The sequence below is a fragment of the Schistocerca gregaria genome, chromosome 7 (genome assembly GCF_023897955.1).
Source record: "Schistocerca gregaria isolate iqSchGreg1 chromosome 7, iqSchGreg1.2, whole genome shotgun sequence".
Classification (NCBI taxonomy): Eukaryota; Metazoa; Arthropoda; class Insecta; order Orthoptera; family Acrididae; genus Schistocerca; species Schistocerca gregaria.
Genome location: NC_064926.1, coordinates 569,477,493 through 569,502,171, shown reverse-complemented (window position 1 = coordinate 569,502,171; position 24,679 = coordinate 569,477,493). Strand labels below are relative to the sequence as shown.

Sequence of the window (24,679 nt, the reverse complement as noted above, 5' to 3'; positions counted from 1 at the left end):
GTATGGGCAGAAGTCATTGTTGGCAACCGGAAAAAATAATAAATCGACCCTTTTATCGACCTTTCAACTCCGATTATACCATTTATGAAAGTTTCAAAGAAAACTTGAGTCTAATTGCAAACACGCACCAGCCTCATAAATTTATAGTTGGCGGTGACTTCAATATATCCTCGATATGTTGGCGAAAAGGTATATTTAAATTCGGAGATACGTGTAAAACGTCATCCGAAATTGTGCTAAGCGCATTCTCTGAAAAGTGTTTCAAGCAATTAGTTCATGAGCCCCCTTGTACAAGGTTGTGAAAACAGTCTTGACCTCTTAGCAACAAATAACCCTGAGCTAATAACGAGCATCAAAACGGACACAGGAGTTGGTGAACACAGTGTTTCGTAGCGAGACTGAACACCGCAGCTCCCAAAACCACCAAAAGAGGAGGAGGAAGTCAGTGTTTAAGGTGCCGTCGCACTACAGATGTGTCTTCGGTTCCACTGGATGTCTTTCCGTCAGTTACTACGAACTGTGGTTTTTCTTATAAGACATCACGAATCCAATCGCACAACTTAAATGAAACACCACAGGTATGTGATTCTATTACAAACCACTTGTGAGGAATGGTATCAAAAACACTTTCGAAGTCTAGAAATATGGGATTAATGTGAGATCCCTTGTCGAAAACGCTCATCACGTCGTGAGAATAAAAAGTTAGTTGTGTTGCACAAGAACGATATATCCCGAAACCGTGCTGACTGTGTATTAATAGATCGTCTCCTTTGGGGTACTTCACAATTTTCGATTAGAGTTCATGTTCCAGAATGACACTGCAGAGCGATATCAGCGATATGGGTCTGTAAATCAGTGGATTAATCCTATATGAGAATATAGCAAAAGTTTTTGCAGCAGTAAACAGCCGTAAATGATGGTGGTAACCAATATTTCACAGTTTATTCACATCTCTAATAATGAAGGTAATAAATGCACTTGCATTTGTGTCTCAGTTACGTCACCACAGTTTGTCTGGGTATTCTTGCATCCACGACAAAACTTTTGTTGATACGGCTTACAGTTGTGTAAACTATCGCGAAACCACTCCACTGATCTGAAAATCACAATTCTGACATACACAAGTGATTATTTTCATTGTACGCTCCAGTACACCGACTACACGACTTAACTGTCTGCTTCACAGCCTCGGACTCTGAGCATGCCAAGAGAAGTGGAACGGTCACATAAAACTACCCGCAAGAAACGCAGATGCTGGACTGAGGTTCATTGTAAGAATCATCAGGACATATAGTCCATCACCAGCGGAGGTAACAAAACCGCCGTTCGGCCAGCACTTGAATACTGCTAGTCAGTACGGGACCCATACCAGTTAGAATTTATGGTGAAATAAAGAACATAAAAAACAGCACAAGACACAATCAATGGCTTCTCTCCGTGATAGCAATGGAGATACTATCGAAGACAGTGCTGCCAAATCAGAATTACTAAACACAGCCTTCCGAAATGTCTTCACAAAAGAAGATGAAGTAAATATTCCAGAATTCGAATCAAGAACAGTTGCCAACATGAGTAACGCAGCAGTAAATATCCTCGGAGTAGTGAAGCAACTTAATAAAACCAAATCTTCTGGTCCACACTGTATACTAGTTAGGTTCCTCTCAGAGTTTGCTGATGCTATAGCTCCATATTAACAATCATATACAACCGTTCGCTCGACGAAAGATGCGTACCCAAAGACTGGAAAGTTGGGCAGGTCATACCAATATTACTAAATTAGAGGCCCATACCATTAACGTCGATATGCAGCAGGATTCTGGAGCATATATTCGAACATTGTGAATTACCTCGAAGAAAATGGTCTATCGACACACAGTAAACACGGGTTTAGAAAATATCGTTCTTGTGAAACACAACTATCTCTGTATACGCGTGAAATGTTGAGTTCTAATGACAAGGAATTTCAAATTGATTCCGTATTTCAGGATTTCAGGAAGGTTTTTGACACTGTACGACACATGCGGCTTGTAGAGAAACTGGGTGCTTATGGAATATCACCTGAGTTAAGTGACTGGTTTGGTGATTTCCTGTCAGAGTGCTCACAGTTCGTAGTAATTGACAGAAAGTCATCGAGAGGTGATTTCTGTTGTTCCACAAGTTAGTGTTTTAAGCCCTTTGCTGTTACTTATCTACATAAACGATTTGGGAGACAATCTGAGCAGCTGTCTTAGGTTGTTTGCACATGACGTTGTCGTTTAATGACTAGTGAAGTAATCAGAAGATCAAAACAAACTGCAAAACGACTTAGATATCTGTATGGTGCAAAAATTGGCAGTTGACCCTAATTAACGTAATGTGTGAGGTCATCCGCATGAGTGCTAATACGAATCCGTTAATCTTCGATTACACGATAAATCAGTCGAATATAAAGGCAGTAAATTCAACTAAATACCTTGGAATTACATTTACGAACAGCTTAAATTGGAAGGAAGGCATAGAAAATGTTATGGGGAAGGCTAACCAAAGACAGCATTTTATGGCAGGACACTTAGAAAATGTAGCAGATCTACTAAGAAGACTGCCTACACTACGCTTGCCCGTCCTCTTTTAGAATACTGCTGCGCGGTGTGGGATCCTTACAAGATAAGATTGATGGGGTACATCGAAATATTTGAAAGAAGGGCGGCAGGTCTTGTGTATCGCGAAACAGGGGACATAGTGTCACTGAAATGATACAGGATTTAGGATGAACATCATTAAAAGAAATGCGTTTTTCGTTGCGGAGCAATTTTTCTCACGAAATTCCAATCACAAACTTTCTGCTCCGAATGCGAAAATACTTTGTTACACGCCGAGTTACATAGGGAGAAAAGATCACCATGATAAAATAAGGAAAATCAGAAGTCGTACGGAAAGATATATGTGTTCGTTCTTCCCACGCGCCGTAGGAGATTGGAATAATAGAGAATTGTGGAGGTGCTTCGATGAACCCTTTGCTAGACACTTAAATTCTACTTGCACAGTACCCATGTAGATGCAGATGTAGATTTCGTTGAAGATTCATTTAATAAGTGCGTAAATGTCACATAGATGCTCAGATGCTGCAAAAGAGGCGTTCTGCATAACACTGTAGTTTACTGTTAACGTTGCGATTCTGGAAGTGTCAGTCAATATATTTATTCCTCGTAGGTAGATCTCGCGAAAAGACCATGAAGATAAAATTAGAGAGATTCGAACACTCACGAGTACCGGCATTCATTCTTCCCTCGAAATGTTCGCGACTGCATTAGGAAAGGGAGGGGGGGGGGGGGGTAAGAAAGGTACACAAAGTGCCCTCCACCACAAAGCACCCAACATGACTTACGGAGTATAGATGTAGATTACTCAATTTGCTAAATGGTCTAGGATCTAATGGGACAGGAATGTGATATTAACAGTAAGACTAGCTACTCGCTTTTGGGTGTATCTTGTAGATGTCCTCGTATGCTGTCACAAGGATTTGGTCGCGTTCCCTTTTCCTTCCGACTCTCACTCCCTGGAGGGAGCCGTCAGGGCTACCGCTGAACGTGGAGCATCGCCTTTGTCGGCGAGGTCTCACTGAAGAATCTCCACTGGTCTTGTACTACGGAGGACTGCGTCAATTCCTACAGCGAAAAAGTATAATAACCTGTCTCGATAGTGTTTCACTCTACAATTTTTCAACGAAAATCCGCCACGCTTCCCTCTCGGCCACTTCTTCAGAATAAATGACCATTCTGGGAGAAACATCATCTGATATCGTACGAAATTCAGCGCCCCAATAGCTTACTGGAGTTTATGAGAGAGGTAATTTCAGTATTTATCTGACAGCCACGAGACCAGCTGGTTCTGCCCCCAGTTTTGACATGCCGACTGAATTTGATCTCTCTGACGCCGACGTCGTTTCAACAGGCACTGCCGACTTCTTCGGGATTAACCACTACTCTTCCTCGCTGGCGACGTCCGGCAGCAGCGGCTCCGAACCCTCCAAGACTTATGACTCCGGTGTCGTCACTTCCATGTTCGAGGGATACCCCACCAGCTTCTGGATATCGGTAAGTTTGCTTGACCTTAGGTACTTAAAAGAAAAAGATGTCCTATATTCTTACAGGAGAAACAGCGTCCAGCCAAATTAATGTGACTACCAGCTATGTTCGACGTCGTCGGCCAACAAGCACTCATACACGGCAGTTGGCAGCACTAGCAGTGTAGGGAATACGAAGCGTGTCGGGGGACGCGCAGAACCGTGCAGTCGTTGTCGTAATGGGGAGAAGGAGCGACGAAAATGACATGACCACTGGCTTGTGACCAAAGGGTTGGGGCACTTCCGAAACTGCTATGTTTGTAAACTGTTCGCGTGCTGCAGTGGTTACAGTATACCGTGCATGGCAAAATGGCGATATCCATAGATGACGATGGCGATCGATGGTTGCAGAGATGTGTACGGCCGAACAGACGTGCAACTATTGAGCACGTGACAGCCCAGATGAACCAAGGGGCAGCCAACAGCGTCTCCTCCACAGCGACCGTTCAGCGACCATCGCTGCTTAAGGGGCTTCCGCAGCAGGCGCCTGGGTGATGCGCCCACGCTGACTGCTGTTCGTCGACAACGAAGGCTGGAATATGCATTCCAGTACCACAAACGGACGTCAGCCGACTGGCGACAGGTGGCCTTTTGCGATGAATCACGCTTTATGCTCCATCGGGCAGATGGCTGCTGCCGAGTACAGCGTGAGACGAGTGAAAGTAAACACGATACAACAACCGTCGAAAGGGTACAAGCAGAAGGAGGCAACATAATGGTCTGGTTGGGCCATCTCGTCATTATGGAAGGCACGACGGATCAACGCAGGTATGCATTTATCCTTTGGGAATATGTCCACCCCTATACGGAGTCTACTTTGCCACGGCACCACTGAATCTACCAGCAGGAGAATGCAACGTATCACACAGCAGGCAGCGTACGAGTGTAGTCCTAAGAGCGGTCTCGCATTCGCGCATGACTGTTTACAAGGCTATCGACGATTTGGAGATTACTACAGCTGATGGTGTTCGAGCTCAAGTTATACTGCAGCGCAAAATTTTACACAGACCAATGTAACCACCGTTACGACTGTTGATGATGAAATGATAAGAACAACACAAACACGCAGCCCTAGGGCAGAGAAAATCCTTATCCCGTCCGAGAATCGAAACCGGGACCCCCATGATCCGTAGGCAACAACGCTAGCCACTAAACCGTGAGCTGCGGAGATAGCAGTACTCTAGCGTCTTCGTCTGGAGAAAATTCGGAGATGCCGGAATTTCATGGATTATCCAGCTGATAGACGCTGTCACGGTCCATCAGATTTTTCGCGCTGCGTATTTCAACGAATTCTTTTATAATGGAATCCCCAAAAGAAGTTGCTATGGCCGAAATTAATGTCTGGATATACTCCATCGAAATTCAGTTGGAGATACAATGTTCCACAACTGCAGACTTGCTGGGTTTAAAAAGACGAGTGCAACGTTTATTCTCTAAGCACTAAGTGTTCCAATGTGTGTGAAATCTTATGGGACTTAACTGCAAAGGTCATCACTCCCTAAGCTTACACACTAATTAACCTAAATTATCCTACGGACGAACACACAGACGCCCATGCGCGAGGGAGCACTCGAAACTCCACCGGGACCAGACGCAGCGCCTCAGACCGCTCGGCTACTCCCGCGCGGCTTGTGAGCGCTGTTCTTCCACTATACTTGTTGTTTTTCCTGTCTTGGTCATACAGCACTGGAAAGGTATTTTGTAAATTCCCGCCTTCCACATAAACAAATCTTCCTTCACTGATCCCAGCAGGTGCGAAATCTTAGATGGTGCTTGAAAATCATGTTCACCTGAAAATTACCAAGGATTCTTGCTATTTTGAAGGAATCCTTCGATTTAGCTGAGAATGCTCTGTTATTTTGCCGGGTAGAGTATCCGTTGTCTCTAAACAATGCGTTTAAATGTGCAAGCTCTCTAGGCAAAATATCCCCATCGGCAACCGTATTGGCACTGTGCACTAGAATTTTAAGCACACCCACAGTTTCGGATAGGTGGTGGCAACTTGAGAGCCGTCACTCTTCTGTCTAACCAAAACCTCCAAGAAAGAGAGATAACCGTCTTCCTACATTTCCATAGTAAATCGAATGTTCTCGTGACGAGCCAAGATGGTGTAGAAACTCTATTAACTTAGCTTCTCCGTTGGATCATACTATGACACAAGGGGGGCCTATGGCAACGCCGTCAGTCTGTACAAAATATTCTTGCGTAAACATTTTTAATTCGACTAGAAAATTTTAAATTTCACATTATTTACATTTTCACACTCCATGAAATCAAAAATTTGTTCGAATTTCATCGTAACCCCTGAAGTGCTATGTCTGACAATAGAGTCAAACTCAGACGTCAAAGTGCAGAGGCAAATACAACCAATATGAAATGAAGAACGAACATCAACTCAAAGATCACTGAGTAATGAATGTTCTCGACACACCTAAAATGGGCAATATGTCATCATTTATTTGTTTCTAAGCATACTTTCTTTCAAATTCTGAAGGTGGCAGGGGTAAAATAAAGGGAGCGAAAGGCTATTTACAATTTATACAGAAACCAGATGGCAGTTATAAGAGTCGAGGGGCATGAAAGGGAAGCAGTGGTTGGGAAAGGAGTGAGACAGGGTTGTTGCCTCTCCTCGATGTTATTCAATCTGTATATTGAGCAAGCAGTAAAGGAAATAAAAGAAAAATTCGGAGTAGGAATTAAAATCCATGGAGATGAAATAAAAACTTTAAGGTTCGCCGATGACATTGTAATTCTGTCAGAGACAGCAAAGGCCCTGGATGAGCAGTTGAACGGAATGGACAGTGTCTTGAAAGGAGGGTACAAGATGAACATCAACAAAAGCAAAACGAGGATAATGGAATGTAGTCAAATTAAATCGGGTGATGCTGAGGGAATTAGATCGGAAATGAGACACTTAAAGTAGTAAAGGAGTTTTGCTATTCAGGAAGTAAAATAACTGATGATGGTCGAAGTAGAGAGGATATAAAATGTAAACTGGCAATGGCAAGGAAAGCCTTTCTGAAGAGGAGAAATTTGTTAACATCGAATATAGATTTATGTATCAGGAAGGCGTTTCTCAAAGTAATTGTATGGAGTGTAGCCATGTATGGAAGTGAAACATGGAAGATAACTAGTTTGGACAAGAAGAGAATAGAAGCTTTCGAAATGAGGTGCTACAGAAGAATGCTGAAGATAAGGTGGATAGATCACGTAACTAATGAGGAGGTATTGAATAGGATTGGGGAGAAGATAAGTTTGTGGCACAACTTGACTGAGGGTAAAAATCGTAGAGGGAGACCAAGAGATGAATACACTAAGCAGATTCAGAAGGATGTAGGTTGCAGTAGGTACTGGGAGACGAAGAAGCTTGCACAGGACAGAGTAGCATGGAGAGCTGCATCAAACTAGTCTCAGGACTGAAGACAACAACAACAACAAGCATACTTTAGAGTTTGTTTTTTCAATATTTCACCACACTTCCACCATCGAAGGACACCACTTCAGCAATTGCGTAGTGGTAAACGGACAGTACATTTGTGTGTATGCATGATGTATCCGAACCTAGTGAGTAAGAGACACCCTCTCGAAACTGCTGTTACTAATGTAAACTCCACTGCTTCTAACTCCTTGCAGGACATACCGTGGGGTCTGCGTAAGCTGCTCAACTGGCTGCACAAATCATACCCCGGGTATCCGTTCTTCATCACCGAGAACGGATGGTCCGACCCGCCTGGAGTTCTGAACGACACAGCACGCATCCACTACTACAAGGTAAGCTGACCTTTTTTTCTCTTGTGTAGCGAAGACTGTAAAACATCTGGAGACAGCTTGATCCTTCTCTTCAGTATACTGCTGCCCTTCCAACAGTTGCTGGTATAAGTTGATGTTCTTAGACCAGAGTCGGCTTGAGCCGAACGTGAGAGTCGCGAGAGGGCAGCAGAGAGACTCCGCGTGTGTCGGAACTCCTCGTTACTGCACGAGGTTTCATTCAGCACTACAGTTGGATGTTTTCGGTCGACAAGACTTTTTTTCAATTCGACAGGATCTTGGTGTCAGGGCTGTTTGCCTTCACTATTTGTTCGTTACATGAAAGAAATTCACAGCTTCTTGCACAAAATGAAGCATTCATACGAATCCGTGCTGATTCCTGTAGAGGAGAGTTTCCGACTCAGGAATGGAAATTGCTCCGCGATAGCAAAATTCATGGGACGCCTCCTAATGCCGTGTCGGCCCTACTTTTGCCCAGCGTAGTGCAGCAACTCGACGTGGCGTGGACTCGACAAGTCGTTGGAGGTCCCCCTGCAGAAATGTTGAGCCACGGTGCCAGTATAGACATCCACAATGGCGAAGATACTGTGTGAAGAGTCTGACAGAGCACTGAAAGACTTCAGCCGAAACAAGGCCCCGGGAGTAGACAACATTCTGTTACAACAACTGATAGCCGTGGGAGAGCCAGCCATAACAAAACTCTACCATCTGGTGAGCAAGACGTTCAGGACAGGTGCAATACCCTCAGACTTCAAGAAGAATGCAGGTGTTGACAGGTCTGAAAATTACCGAACTGTCAGTTTCATAATTCACGGTTGCAAAATACTAACACGAATTCTTTACAGAAGAATGGAAAAACTGGTAGAAGCCGACCTTGGGGAAGATAAGTTTGGATTCTGTAGAAGTGTGGAACACGCGAGGCAACACTGACCCTCCGAATACCTGGAAGAGCAGTAGAACGGAATGGACAGTGTCTTGACAGGAGGATATAAGATGAACGTCAACAAAAGCAAAACGAGGATGATGGAAGGTAGTGATATTAAATTAGGTGATGTTGAGGGAATTAGATTAGGAAGTGAGACACTTAAAGTAGTAGATGAGTTTTGCTATTTGGGGAGCAAAATAACTCATGATAGTCGAAGTTGAAAGGGTATAAAATGTAAACTGACAATGTCAAGGACAGCGTTTCTGAAGAAGAGAAATCTGTTAAAACAGAGTATAGATTTAAGCGTCAGTAACTCTTTTCTGGACGTATTTGTATTGAGTGTAGCCATGTATGGAAGTGAAACATGGAAGATAAATAGTTTAGACGAGAAGAGAATAGAAGCTTTCGAAATGTGGTGCTACAGAAGAATGCTGAAGATTAGTTTGGTAGATCACGTAACTAGTGATGAGGTACTGAATAGAATTGGGGAGAAAAGTAAATTGTGGCGCAATTTGACTAGGAGAAGAGGTCGTTTGGTAGGACACGTTCTGAGGCGACAAGGGATCAGCAATTTGGTACTGGAGGGAAGCGTGAAGGGTAAAAGTCGTAGAGGGAGACCAAGGGATGAATACAATAAGTAGATTCAAAAGGATGTAGGTTGCAGCAGTTACTCGTAGATGAAGAAATTTGCACAGAATAGAGCAGCGTGCAGAGCTTCATCAAACCAGTCTCTGGACTGAAGACCGCAACAACAATGATTGAAAAGATGCAGGATTTTGTGTACGAACTGACCTCTTAATTACGCCCGGCAGATATTTGATGGGATTTGTGACGGGCCTTCAGAGTGACCAAATCATTCGCTCGAATTGTTCAAAATTTACTTGAAACCAGTTGCGAAGAATTTTGTGCCAGTGACATGCCGAATTGTTATCCATAAAAATTCCAACATTGTTTCGGAACATGAAGTCTTAGAAAGGCTGCAAATGGTCTCCAAGTAGCAGAACATAACCGTTGCCAATCAATGACCCATCCTGTTTCGTGTAAACACAGCCCATATCATTATGCAGCCACCACCAGCTCGCATGGTGTCTTGTTGACAACCTGGATCCATGTCTTCTTGGGGCTGTTCCACACTCGAACCCGACCATCAGCTCTTACCAACTGAAATCGGGACTCATCCGACTAAACCCAGGCTAAACTTCGCCCGAACACGGTTGAAGGCACAAGGTACCAACGGGCCGCCGTGTCATCCTCAGTCCACAGTGGTCACTACATGCAAATACGGAGTTGCATGTGGTCAGCACCCCGCCGTATGTCAGCTCCTCGGTCTGCCTCACAAGGGGTGAAAGCACGCCACTTGCCAGCAGCGCTCGCCAGACCGGATGGTCACCCATCCAAGTGCTAGCCTAGCCCGACAGCGCTTAACTTCGGTGATCCGACGGGAACCGGTGTTACCACTGCGCCAACTCACCTGACCAGGCCACGGTTTTCCTGTCGTCTAGAGTCCAACCGATATGCGTTGCACGCCACGTCGTGCTTTTAGGGTAGCGGTCGTCTGCTACCGTAACCTATTAACGCCAGATTTTGGCGCCCTGTCCTAACGGATGCGTTCATCGCACGTCCGATATTAATTTCTGCGTAAAGTGAAGGGCGTCAGCCACTGCGCTGTCTGTGGTGAGAGGTAATTTTTGACTCTGTTGGTCTTGGATATTTAATTCCCATTTCCGAAATGTCCCATGCGCCCTATCTCCTACTACGACTCCGTGTTCAAAGCGTGTCATTCCCGTCGGCGCCCATACTCACGTGGGAAACCTTTTCATATGAATCACATGTGTCTAAATGACAGTTCTGCCAATGCACTGCCCTGTTATAATTCGTGTACGCGAGACTACCGCCATTTGTATTTGCGCATATCGCTTCCCCGTGACTTTTGTCGACTCAGTGTATTCGCGAACATAGAAGCGGTTTCGTAAACCTGTAACAAATGGTCATCTTCGATGTTGTTGCAGTCGTTTTCAGTCCGAAGACTGCATTAAACAATGCAGTGCTCCGTGCTTGTCTGTCCGGTGCAAACCCCTTCATTTCTGCGTGACTGTTGCAACTGACCTCTATTTGAGCTTCCTTGCTGCAGTCAAGACTTTGTCTCCATCTACAGGATGGCCCATTTGAAGCTTCGGGTGAGATTATCTCGAAAACTATATACAGATCGGGTAAAAATAATGGGTAAGACAAGTACGTAAGCTCAAAGGGGGCATCAAATGATACTACACGTGGGCCCCAGCCCAGGCTCCCTTGGGTGGGGCGGGTGGCAACTTTTAGATCTTAAATGCAAACACCCATTTTTATTGCAGATTCGGATTCTCCATAAAAAAGTAATCAAATTTTGTCTGAAAGATTGACAGATGGAGCTGAAATCGAGAAATATTTAAATTGGGGAACAACACCGATTTATTTAGAATGATCCGAGAAGGGCGCATTAAATCGCAACAAAATGTGCAGCAATCCTTTCATTACGCCAAATTAAGCTATTTTTTTTACAAAATGTATCCTACCCGAAACAGATTTTGATGGAGGGAAGCGGAATGGTATTAAAGTCTCGTTAGGGAACTCTTCACAATTGCATTACTCACCCGACTGTTGCGCTACCGTGGCCAAACTGAAAACTATGGCTCAGTATGAAGGTCGGTGCAATGCGATCAGACGTCACTTCACTTTCAGATTGTGAACCATAAACATCAACTGACGAAAGTAAATTATTCTTTAGCGAAACAAGGCTCGCCATCCTCCTACAGAGATTGTTGACATGATTTTAATTTTAGGTGAATACCATAACAATTACGCTGAAGCCGCGCAATTGTGTACGGATCGTTTCCCAAACAGACGACATCCGAGCGAAAGCGTCTTTCGAAATTGCACTCAACGAGCTAGAAGTGGATACATGCACCGTCCACCTCGTCACCGCGAATACAATGAAAACGACACCTGTGTTCTGCTGGATCCCGAAACTGCCAGTCGTGCGATTCAGAGACAAACTGGAATACCGAAGTCAACTGTTTGAGGATTCTGAAGGCACATAAATATCATGCGTATCATATCTCACTGACGCAGGCATTATCGCCGAAAGATATGCAAACACGCGAGCATTTCAGCCAATGGACCTTGGAAATGTTAAAGAGCTGAAACGGTTACTTGAAAGGGCCGTATTTTTTGATCGAAATGTTACTGGGGAATCTTTACGACTTCTCCACAAAGATTTGCTGGAACTAATGGAAGATGTTGATTTAGAAACTAGGCAACGAATGTGGTTCCAAGAGGACGAAGCAGCTCCCCAGTATGCTAAAAATGTGCGGAACGTTTTAAATGTATGGTACTCTGGTCGGTGGATAGGACGCGGCGGACCAATTCAGTGGCCTCCACGTTCACCAGACCTCATATAGCCTCATTTTTTCTTGTGGGGTTATTTAAAAAATATTGTTTATGAAAGACAGCCCACAACCCGAAACAAAATGGAGCAACGCATTCGAAGAACGAGTGGAGCCATACCACGGGATGTGCTGCTCAAAACTGTGGACAAGCACCCCAACATGTGAGAGGCAAGGGGACCCACACTATCGTAGCACCCCAACATGTGAAATGCAAGGGGACATCAATCTACTACGTTCATGTCGTTGTTCTTGGGTAACGCTAAAAGCGAGATACAGCACATTTTGTACAAAATTAGCTTAATTTGGCGTAACGAAAGAACTGGTGCACATTTTTTATCGATTTGATGCGTCTTTCTCGGATAATTCTAAAGAAGTCAGACTTCTTCCATAATGTTACTGTTTTCAGCGCCATCTGTCAACGCTTTAATAAAATGTTTCAGACAAAACTTGATTACTTTTTTATGGAGAATCCGAACGTGCAATAAAAAATGGGGGTTTCCATTTAAGATTGAAAATTTGCCCCTCGGCCCACCCAAGGGGTCGGGGGCTGGAGGTCACGTGTAGTACCGTTTCATGTCCCCCTCTGAGCTTACGAACTTGTCTTACCCACTATTTTTACCCGACGTATAGTTTTCGAGATAATCTCATCCGAAACTTCAGATGGACCACCCTGTATAACGTCCTCCTCCTCCCACTTCCCCACAGGGCCAACGCCCGCTCCATAATCTTCCATTACGAAACGGACGATTCCGCCATAGTTCAGTAAAATGGGTCCAGCCAACCGGCGACTTCTTCCAGTTTAGTTCCGTCGACAACGTAGTCGTCGCAGTTACGTCAGTTCCTTCATTAAGACCAGTCACGTGATACACTCATGTAATTCTGCAGCACCACTTTTCAAAAACTTCTCTTTTTGTCTAAAGTGATCATTGCGTAGGTTTTACTTCCATACCAAGCTTCACTCATGTCAAACACTTTTCTATAATGTTTCCCAACATTTTAATTTATGTTCAGTATTACCAAATTTCTCTTTTTGAGACACGAGTTTCCTGCTTTTGTCAGTTTACATTTTGTAACCCCTTTGCTTTGTCCATCTATTTAGCTGCTCCAACAGCAACACTACATTGTTTCGTTTAGTGTCTTATTTCCCAATTCGATTTCCTCAGTACCGCCAGATTTAACTGCGTTGCATCTCCAACCATTCCTGCTTTTTTCATTTTTCACTTTCAATCAGCCTCATTTTTGTGACTTCTCAATCCTCTCTTGCCTGCTCCATTTTTTGCGTTTTACTTTTTTTTATTTTCTCATTTGAATTCGATATCTCGTGCATCAAACAACCATTTGTTCCGCCCCTTATCTTTTTGCTTTTGTGGTCCTATGCTGCCTTTTCTGTTTCACCTTTATAAGCTACACATTTGTCATCTGTCAGCCCTCGTTCTTTTAACCTACCAGGCTCACCTCATTGATTCCCTATTCCTCTGTTCTACTATTTCTTCAGTTTTAATCCGCAAATGGATTAAAAATTATCAGAGTCCATCCCCCTATCCCGCAAATGGTTTACAGCTTAACAGAGTGTTTCGAATGTCTTGCTATAACATAATCTATGTGAAACGTGCCTGTGTTTAAATTACAGTACTGAACAATAAAACGCTGGAGTGGTCTGTTGTCACAAAGTATTACCTCAGACATATAATTGGCCACTTTTACGGTATTCTATATTATATTCAAACAGAGGTGTTCAAGAGAAAGGCCAGCCGACAATTCACTACTACAAGAACATTCTGAGAAAGAAACTCTTACCAGCTCTAAGATTGTGATGTAGTCATTCTGATCAGAGGTCTTCTGTTGTGTGTGTCTCTTTATCGGTTACCCAAAACACACAAGTCTTGCAGTTTTCGCTTTCCCCGTATGTGTCGCTAAATGTACATATCACGTAGGTGCGTTATTGGAATCTTTGTCCTCTTTTGCCGTTCTTCATATATGTTTTATATGATAACACTGACGAACAAATCCATTTTATTATAGTATCGAATTCTGCAGTGACTTTTCTCAATATGTGTAAAACTTACGTGCACATATTGCTCTTACGGAAGAGTTCAGCTGAAACAGTGAAAAATCAGAAATAGCAAGCACCAGAGGAAATGTCCGACGTCTCACAAAAAACATTTTACAGAACCCTAAACAGCCTAGCAGGCTACACTTCCTCTTAGACTGTGAAGGAAAAATAGGACTTGATAGTACACTCACAGACGTGTATAAGCAATCATTATTTTCAAGATACACCCGTGACGGAACGTGAAAAAGCCATAATACAAGGGCAACAAGTACTTCTGCGATGCAGTTCACACTGATTCATAAAAAGCAGCACTGGCTGAAGGCTGTGTAAAATGCTCTAGAAAGGGTAAATGTTGATCCGGTAGAAACAATATTTGGAAGCCCCACGACATTTCTGGGAGCTAAGTTAAACTGTGTGTTCCTTCCATGCCATCGCTCATCAATCATCCTATAACCAGCTGGATGATCTGTTTTCACTGTGCTGACTTTTTTTTGTTATAATGTGCCGCAGCGTTGAGACTTTAAGATGAATGTTTGCTTCTGTCAGAGTGGAAACGAGCAAATTTGTCGATGCTTACAGGGATACCTCTCCGCCCTCCTAAGAGCCATCAACGATGACGGTGTCCCAGTGATTGGCTACACTGCCTGGAGCCTCCTCGACAATCTGGAGTGGATGAGTGGATACAAGTGAGTACATCCAGGTTTCCGGCGTTATGAAATGAGAAACTGACGTCACAGTTTACATGGAGCCCGGCAAAGCGAGGATAGCTGGCCATTCCCCTCCAGTGAATGCCTCCCCCTCCAACTCAAGACATACACGACTAAAATATTGATTTTAATTAAGCTGTGTATCTCAAACTCTTCTACTTACATTAATGAGATATTTAAATGTTTAGGTTAGGTATCTTTAGCTTGATCTTGAAAAGTTCTGTGATTCGATTTCAATTTCCATTGTAACGAAACGAAGCTGATGCTACGACGAATCACTGGACACTACATTGCGTAAAGCACATTTCATTTAGTTCAATGAATAAAATGTGCCATCACAAATGTATGTTGGTCACAAAATGTATTTATTTTAAGAGCAAAGTTACTGATTTTTGGTTACCGATCTTGTGGCATAATTACAAAATTTTGGCATCTAGTTTTGTTCTGGACAGCATTTAGTAACCTGCAAATTCCTTCTTGAAGATTACGTCTAGAACTTTCAAGGGTAGTTTTAATACTATTGTCGAAGAAATTGATATCAGGCTCTATACATTTAAAATCTTTAAAATGGCTCTTAGAGTCATTGGAGACTTCGACAAATACAGAAGTAAATGATGAAAATTGTAGTTCCCTGTATTCTTGCTTCAATTCACAACTCCGGAAATAATATAAATTTCCCTCGTTTAGCCGTAATTTAAACAATGTAAGTTTTCACCGCATCCGTTAATATCCATTAACATATCACAAATACTGCGTTTCTTTCCTTGCGAACGAAAATTGTAATTATTTAAATCATTTATAGAACCTGACGAAATAAATCTCGGGTGAACAGCCTGGTATGAGTGTGCACAGGACACATATTACCTAGCGCCGGCCCACCGCCGGTCAGTACATCAGCGCACCTGATGATGGCAACGTGGTCGATTGCCGAAATATTGTGTCCTATGCACACTCACACCAGGCTGTTCACCCGAGATTTATTTCGTCATAAAATACGCCTGGAGAAATTGAAGAATCACCTTTACAGAACCTGTCAAAAATACTATTCCGATTAAGAAAGTGAATCCTTCAGCTTATTTTCAAATTCCGTAGTATCCGATTTTACTTCTCTATTAGAAAACTTGGAACTTTCATTTCTAAGTGGAAAGACACGAGTTAAATATTTTTCTGCACTCAACCACTGAATTTCGGAATGAGGGAATATGTCTCCGTATTCTACATCAACTTCATGCAAAAATTGTTTAACTTTCCGATGACAGAGTGATCGATACATGGTCAACATTCGGTACCCTTAGTCTAGGGGTAGCGTCTTTGATACATCATTAAACGTTTTCGGTCCTTGGTTCGAGTCCCGTCGCTGCTTATATTTTGATGAATAGTCAGCATTGGCGGCCGAAGACTTCCAGCATACGAAGTCACCCCTCATTCTGTCAACGGCCTTGTCAAAGAGGGCGGATGAGCGGACACAGAGGTTCAGGGCACTCTCTTAACCTAGTGGTGGGAAACTGCCCCTAAAGGCGGAAGATTCAGCAATGATCAACGACGTGAGGATGCAGAAGACAATGGAAACCACTGCATTAAAGACACGTAACGTGTATCCACACGACATGTGGCCTGTAGTTGAAGAAGTGTCATGATGATCTCTCCATTATCAAAAGATTCCTGAATAGTCCCCATTTGGATCTCCAGGAAGGGACTGCCAAGGGGGAGTTACCATGAGAAAAAGATTGAATAATCAACAGAAGGATAACGTTCTACGAGTCGGGGCGTGGAATGTCAGTAGCTTGAACGTGGTAGGGAAACTAGAAAATCTGAAAAGGGAAATGCAAAGGCTCGACCTAGATATAGTAGGGGTCAGTGAAGTAAAGTGGAAAGAAGACAAGGATTTCTGGATACATTAGTAGAGGGTGATATCAACAGCAGCAGAAAATGGTATAACAGGAGTAGGATTCGTTATGAATAGGAAGGTATGGCAGAGGGTGTGTTACTGTGAACAGTTCAGTGACCGGGTCGTCCTTATCAGAATCGACAGCAAATTCTAACATTCTGCGTGGTGTCTGTTTGTTCTATATCGTGTCTCCCTACCACTTTCGCGCAACGACGCTCTGAGCGTGTTTTTTAGGGAACTGACTAGTTTGAACCTCGGACCTGCTGCTGGTAAGGAGACGCCAGACCACACATGACATGTAGAGTTCAGAAGAGTTCAGTGAGACTAGCAATGATATAATCAAATACTTAAAGATTTCAGCGTCAGCTCCTCTGCACTCCCTGTAAAAGAATCCTAATACTAACTAAATTTAGTGGAAGGGGTTCAAGGCTTTCCTATTTTTAGTTAGCTGGTAAAATGACGTCGACAAAGCAGTTAAGTTTACCATTGGAAATTTTATTCTACTCGCAAAACATTGTTTTACATTGCACTATTGATAAAAGGAAATATTTTAATACAGGATGATAAAAACCAACTGCGTTCAATAAAAATGTGAACGAATATTCCTTGAATGGGTTTCCAAGTTCTACAATGGATCAAAGGATGACCTATGCCATATCACATCTATAATCTAGATTTAAGTTAACTTTCATAAAAGAGAAAATTATCAAAATGGTCTACAGTGACCCTCAATTATCTTTAATTACTTATCTAACTTGTAAATTACAGTGGCTGATGTGGCTTCTCAATAACTATACAACAGAAAAATCATCGCATTTCAGATTTTAACTTACGTAGCAACTGTGAATACCATGAGCTTCAATTGACGACCGACACTCAATAACTATATAACAGAAAAATCATCGCATTTCAGATTTTAACTTACGTAGCATCTGTGAATACCATGAGCTTCAATTGACGATCGACACTAGTATTACGCAAAAACGGGGTGTAACAGATGAGACTTCTGCAGTTCTGAGTGAAGCCTTATGCGCTGTTATGCAGCATCGCGTGCGTTCATTACCTTCTCAGTGTTCGTCAGGGGGCAGTGGAAAGCACAGCTCCACGCACCTCGCCGCCTCGGAAGCAACTCTCCCTAACTTCTCCTTACTACAGTTTACCGAAGTTGGTTTGAAAAAAACTATCTGGCTGTGTTTTCATCTGACCAATCAGGGTCTCAATGTTAACCTTAAGCTCCACGTACAAAAATTCTGTCTATCCAATGAGAAACGTTATACTTTTCGTGGTGGGGCAATGTTTTTAACGTTTGGCACGTAACAGAGACGCGAAAAAGTCTCACGCTAAAACTTGCAGCTGGTGTGGTCCTTTTAGTGTTATCGTAAGATCTATACTGTTCTTCTGGAGGGCTCTATCTTTTAACATGGGCTGGGGGGGGGGGGGGGGGTGTCCTGGCGGCCAGCCGGTTACGTGGGTGTCCTTACCTTATCGTAGGGCGTTCTAGCTTAACACGGTTCTGCTCTTGGCTTCTGTTCTCGTTTCTTCCCTCAGAACTGCGTCTGTTTCACGGTGGGACGGTATGACATGCATTTAGGCGTTCTTGTGTTAGTCTGTGGTATTCCATTTGATCACTCGTTGATGGTATTACTTTGGTTAATTTAATGCCAGGATTTATTCGGAGGTATGTGACATACTGCCGGATTTGCTTATCATGTCAGGGTTTTCATGGAAGGTGTTGGATTTGCCTGAAACCTTACAAAGTCAACGCCGACAACGAAAGTTCAGGTATACACACCGACGTCGCAAGCTGAAGATGGAGAGGTGGAGAAAGTGCATGAGGATACTAAAAGTGTAATGCTGTATATAAAGGGGCACTAAAATATAATAGTCATGGAACTGGAATGCAGTTGTAGAGGAAGGAGTAGAAGAAAAGGTTACAGCAGAAATGGCCCTGGGACAAGGAATGAGAGAGGAAAAAGACTGACTGAGTCCTGTAACAAGTTTCAGCTAGTAATAGCAAGTACCCTGTTCGAGAATCACAAGAGAATGAGGTGTACTTGGAAAAGGCCGGGTGATACGGGAACATTTCAGTTAGATTAAGTCATGCTCAGAGGAAGATTCCCAAATTAGATACTGGATTGTAAGGTGTACCCGGGAGAAGATATACACTCAGATCACAATATAGTAGTGATGAAGAGTAGGCTGCAGTTTAAGAGATTAGTCAGGCAGAAGCAATACGCAAGTAAGTGGGACACAGATGTACTAAGGAATGACGAGATACGCTTGAAGTTCTTTGAGGCTATAGATACAGCAATAAGGAATAGCTTACGATGCAGTAGAGTTGAAAAGGAATGGACGTCTCTAAAGTGGGCCATCACAGAAGTTGGAAAGGAAAACATAGGTAAAAAGAAGATAACTGCGAAGAAACCGTGGGTAACAGAAGAAATACTTCAGTTGATTGATGAAAAGAGGAAGTACAAAAATGTTCCGGGAAACTCAGAAATACAGAAATACAAGTCGCTCAGGAATGAGATAAATAGTGCTAGGAAGCTAACACGAATTGGCTGCAGGAAAAAAAGAAATGATCGTCGGAAGGACAGACTCAGCATACAGGAAAGTCAAAACCACCTTCGGCGAGACATAAGGGCGGTAACATTAAGAATGCAACAGGAATTCCACTGTTAAATGCAGAGGAGAGAGCGGATAGATGGAAAGAATACATGGAAAGCCTCTATGAGGCGGAATATTTTTCTGATGTGATAAAAGAAGAAATAGAAGTCGATTCGGAAGAGATGGGAGATCCAGTATTAGATTCAGAATTTAAAAGAACTTTGGAGGACTTAATGTCAAATAAGGCAGAAGGGATGGATGACATTCGATCAGAATTACTAAAACCATTTGGGAAAGTGGCAAGAAGACGACTATTCACGTTGGTGTGAAGAATATATGAGTCTGGTGACATACCATCTGACTTTCGGCAAAGCATCATCCACACAATTCCGAAGACGGCAAGAGCTGAAAAGTGCGAGAATTATCGCACAATCAGCTTAACAGCTCATGCATCCAAGTTGCTTACAAGCATAATATACAGAATATTGGAAAAGAAAATTGAAGATGCGCTAGATGATCAATTTGGCTTTAGGAAACGTAAAGGCACGAGAGAGGCAATTCTGACGTCGCGGCTAATAATGGAAGCAAGACTAAAGAAAAAATCAAGACACATTCATAGGATTTGTAGACCAGGAAAATGCGTTCGACAATATAAAACGGTGAAAGATATTCGAAATTCTGCAAACAAAAAACAGGAGTAAGCTATAGGGAGAGACTGGTCATATACAGTATGTGCAACAACAAAGAGGGAATAATAAGAGTGGAAGACCAAGTAGAAAGTGCACGTATTAAAAGGGTGTAAGACAAGGATATAGCCTTTCGCCCCTACTGTTCAATCTGTACATTGAGGAAGCAATGATGGAAATAAAAGAAAGGTTCAGGAGTGGAATTAAAATTCAAAGGTGAAAGGATATCAAAGACACGATTCGCTGATGACATTGCCATCCTGAGTGAAAGTGAAGAAGTGAAGAAGAATTACATAATCTGCTGAACAGTCTAATGAGTAAACAGTATGGATTGAGAGTAAATCGAGGAGAAACGAAGGTAATGAGAAGTAGCAGAAATGAAAACAGTGAGAAACTTAACATCAAGATTGATGGTCACGAAGTCAATGAAGTTAAGGAATTGTGCTACCTAGGCAGTAAAATAACCAATGACGGACGGAGCAAGGAGGACATCAAAAGCAGACTAGCTGTGGCAAAAAAGGCACTTCTGCCCAAGAGAAGTCTACTAATATCAGATATCGGCCTTAATTTGAGGTAGGAATTTCTGAGGATGTACGTCTGGAGTACAGCATTGTATGGTAGTGAAACATGGACTGTGGAATCGAAATATTTGAAATGTGGTGCTACAGACGAATGTTGAAAGTTAGGTGGACTGATAAGGTAAGGGATGAGGAGGTTCTACGCGGAATCGGAGAGGAAAGGAATATGTGGGAAGCACTGATAAGAAGAAGGACAGGATGATAGAACATATGTTAAGACATTTGGGAATGCCTTCCATAGTACTAGAGGGAGCTGTAGAAGGCAAAAACTGTAGAGGAAGACAGAGATTGGAATACGTGTAGCAAATAATTGACGACGTAGGTTGCAAGTGCTACTCTGAGATGAAGAGGTTATGACAGGAGAGGAATCCGTGGCGGGCCGCATCAAACCAGTCAGCACACTGATGACACACACAAAAAGAAGGTCCACAAAAGCCTGACAGTGAAAGACAACGGTCAACAATAGACATATTGTCAGTTCGTGTACAGTAAATTTCCTTGAGACGCAAAAGCTTCTGTGCAAGAATCAGCATGGTTTCAGAAAGTAACGAAAGTCAGTTTGCCATTTTCTTATAGGATGTACTGTGAAATCTGGGTGAAAGGCAGCAGACAGATTCCATATTCCCACGTTTCCGAGAAGCATCTGAAACGGTTTCCCACTACAGACTGTAACGGAGATGCGGGCGTACAGATTAGGTTCCCAGGTATGTGAGTGGCTCGAACACTTCTTACGTAATCTTCAGTACCAGAACCTAGCACGTTATAGTCGACGGAGAATGTCCATCAGAGACGAGGATACACTCAGGAGTGCCCCAGGGAAGTGTGATGGGACAGCTGTTATTTTCTGTACACGAAGATAAATGGTTTGGCGGAAAGGGGAAGGAGCAGTCTATGTGTGTTTGCTGATGGTGCTGGGGTGTACGGGAAGGTGCTGTCGTTAAGTGACTGCAAGAGGACGTAAAATTTCTAGTTGCTTTGATGAATGACATATAGCTCTAAATGTGGAAAAATGTAAGTTAACGCGATGAGTAGGAGAAACAAACTCATAATGGTCAAGGACAGCATTAGTTGTGTGCTGCTTCATACAGTCGCTTCGATGAAATATCAAGGTGTAACGTTGCAAAGTAATATGGAATGGAATGCGCATGTTAAGGCTGCAGCAGGAAAGATGAACGGTCGACTTCGGTTCATAGAGATGATTTTAGAACCGTGCGGTTCAGCGGTAAAGGACTCCGCGTATAGAACACTAGTGCCACCCATATTTGAGTACTGCTCCAGTGTTTGGGACCCGCAACAGGTGGGAAGACCTCGAAGCATTTCAGATATGGGCTGCTACATTTGTTACCGGTAGGTTCGGTCACCATCTAGGTGTTATAGAGATGCCTCGGAAACTCAAATGGGAATCTCTGGAAGGAAGACGACAGTCTTATCGTGAGGCACTAATCAGAAAATTTAGAGACCCGGCATATGAGGCCGACTGCAGAAGGATTCTGTTGCTGCCAACATACGCACATAAGATGAAAGAAATTAGGGCTCCTACGGATGCATACAGACAGTTTGTTTCCCTCGTTGTGTGTGCGTGTGGAACACCTGATGGTAAATGACTGGCAGTGGGACGTGCTACCCTCTGCCATGCACAGTACAGCGGCTTGCGGAGCATGTATGTAGATGTAGACGTCAGTGTTGAGAAGTCACAGAAGGAAATTAAAAAGACTTCGAGTTTTTGGAAATGGACCACTTGAGAAGTGCATATAGAATTTCCCCACTTGACTGCGTAAGAAATGCAGAAGCAACTAAAATGACACATACCGATTACAGTATTACGGATAGAATAGAAGAAGGCCAGCTAGGATAGATACGGTACGTCAAAAGAATGGAAGAAGACTGACTGCTAGAAAGAGCACTTTCACGGCAATCTTTTTGAAGGAGAAGAAGAGAAAGATCGCGGAAAAAGTGCCTAAGGGATATCCAAGAGGCGACAGAGAGAAGCGAAACCGAAGAGGATGAGGAAAAAATGGCTTGATCGAGGCGTTTGGCGACAGATATGTGGGAAGCGGCGACAGCTGTAGGACACCAGCAACAAAAAGAATTTCATCTTGTAGCTGCGAATTGTATTGAGAACTTTAACACCCTTTAACAGTCTTAACAGTTGGTGAAGAGTGAGACTCTTTGGCATCGAACGAGTAAATCTAACACTTTCAAAGAGCGCACGTTTTTCTTCTTCTACTACAACTACTACTTCTTCTTTTGGTGAGGTAGCAGGCGCATTGCTGGCAGACTTATTACTTTTTTGCAAACAAAAAATTTTTCTAGTTCTGTCACCTTTTAATACCAATATTAATTTGAATGGTCTCCTTTCGCTGACAGGCTGCCATCATGTGTATCTATTCATCAGATATTATTCTGTCTTTATGTCTGCTATGAGTGCCATGATTTTGTTGTTGAAAGGCCTTCCAGTGACATTACGTGGCTGAGATACTCTCTAGAAGTTTACTGTGACCTACAATACGACCTTCTGTAATTTTGTATCTCTTAACTGAAACGAAGTAAACTTACGAAAGTACAAAATGATGTACTGAACCTCACAATAATTTCTGGGTAGAAACGTCGACACCATTACCTCACTAAAACACTAATAAAAACGTTTAAAAAAAATTAAGAAAAACACATCGTTCTCGTTGCCAATTAAATACAAAATAAATTAAATTACGTTAGTTAATACAAACTGCTGTAACCATTCACATTTATTAAACGATACTTTACACTACGTGTTTGAGAGGACTGTAAAACGTCCACCATTAGGTGGATTTATTAGCTACACGAATTTGTAGCTCTGGCTTATAACGATCGCGGTCACGGTCACTCTTGACCTAAAGTGCTGGAATTTGAATTTAACTGACAAGCCTATCCACTAATACGATAACTTGGCTTGACTTTCCAACTAACAACGAACACGTTTTGTAAAAAGACCAGAAGATGACAGCAAAGCCTGTCCAAACTGGTAGCCGAATTATAATGTGCATCTGATGATAGCAGTATGATGCCGAAACACGTCGTGTCAGACTAAAAAAAGAAAGAAAGAAAGGTGGCTTAAGCAAAAAAGTATGTTGTTTCGAAAATTTGTAAAACAGTCCCCATTGATATAGCGTGAACAAATTTATAACTTTTTCAGCATGACAATGATATGTTGTGTTTGTTGGTTTCATTTACCTTGAGACAATTGTTATTGCTATTTAAGAGGACCGTCAACTGTGCAGGCTTTCTCCAGCGGCTGCTTATGGATTACTGCTTCCACAGGATCAAGTTCGGCCTGTACTCCGTGGACTACGATGATCCAGAGCGCTCCAGAACTGCGAAGGCCTCAGTGCCGGTGATGGCGCAGATCTACAAGGAGAGGGCGGTGCCTCTGGAGGACTTCGAGAACGCCGACACGACGCCACCCTCGTAACCTGTCATTCACATGTCACCAACTGTGTATAAGTGCCTAATAAAGAATGCATCGTGAAAATTCGTGGCTTATTCCGTTCCCATTACCTTCGCAGCATGCGGCGTACTCCCCCCTATTACAGGTCTCTGCTAAGCCTCGGGCTGATACTGGAAGCGGTGTAATCTCGGGTGTAACGCGTGCAGACGTCGACACTTCCTGACCTGCTGCGCGCCGGCGGAAGGTGAAGCCGGTCGCGCCTCGAGTTACTTGTCAGCGAAGCCACCGCGTATCCGCAGCATCCAGTAAGCTGCCTAGTAAGCTACAAGCTGTTCCCCTAATCGACTCGCCCATCTGTGGAAAATGCAAACAAAAAGACACCTTAACACACAGAGCGACACGTTGCACAGCCAACCAAGTATGGCGGTGGCTTCGAGGAAAACTTGCTATCATATCATGGCAAGAACGGCGATTCAGCGCATTCATATACAACAGGTGCTACGGCCGGAGGCAGAG

The 24,679-nt window shown here is 43.1% G+C and overlaps 1 protein-coding gene across 2 annotated transcripts in view; it reads left to right on the top strand.

The window, feature by feature from the left end:
- LOC126281952 (myrosinase 1-like) overlaps positions 1 to 24,247 on the top strand; it is a 193,555-nt gene extending 169,308 nt beyond the window's left edge. For both annotated transcript variants that reach the window (XM_049981315.1, XM_049981314.1), the window contains 4 exons: positions 3,931 to 4,073; positions 7,736 to 7,873; positions 14,853 to 14,959; positions 24,037 to 24,247. In XM_049981315.1, the coding sequence (XP_049837272.1) occupies positions 3,931 to 4,073; positions 7,736 to 7,873; positions 14,853 to 14,959; positions 24,037 to 24,187 (539 nt within the window). In that variant the 3' untranslated portion in view covers positions 24,188 to 24,247. The remainder of the gene's footprint in view (positions 1 to 3,930; positions 4,074 to 7,735; positions 7,874 to 14,852; positions 14,960 to 24,036) is intronic.
- Positions 24,248 to 24,679: the final 432 nt, after the last annotated feature.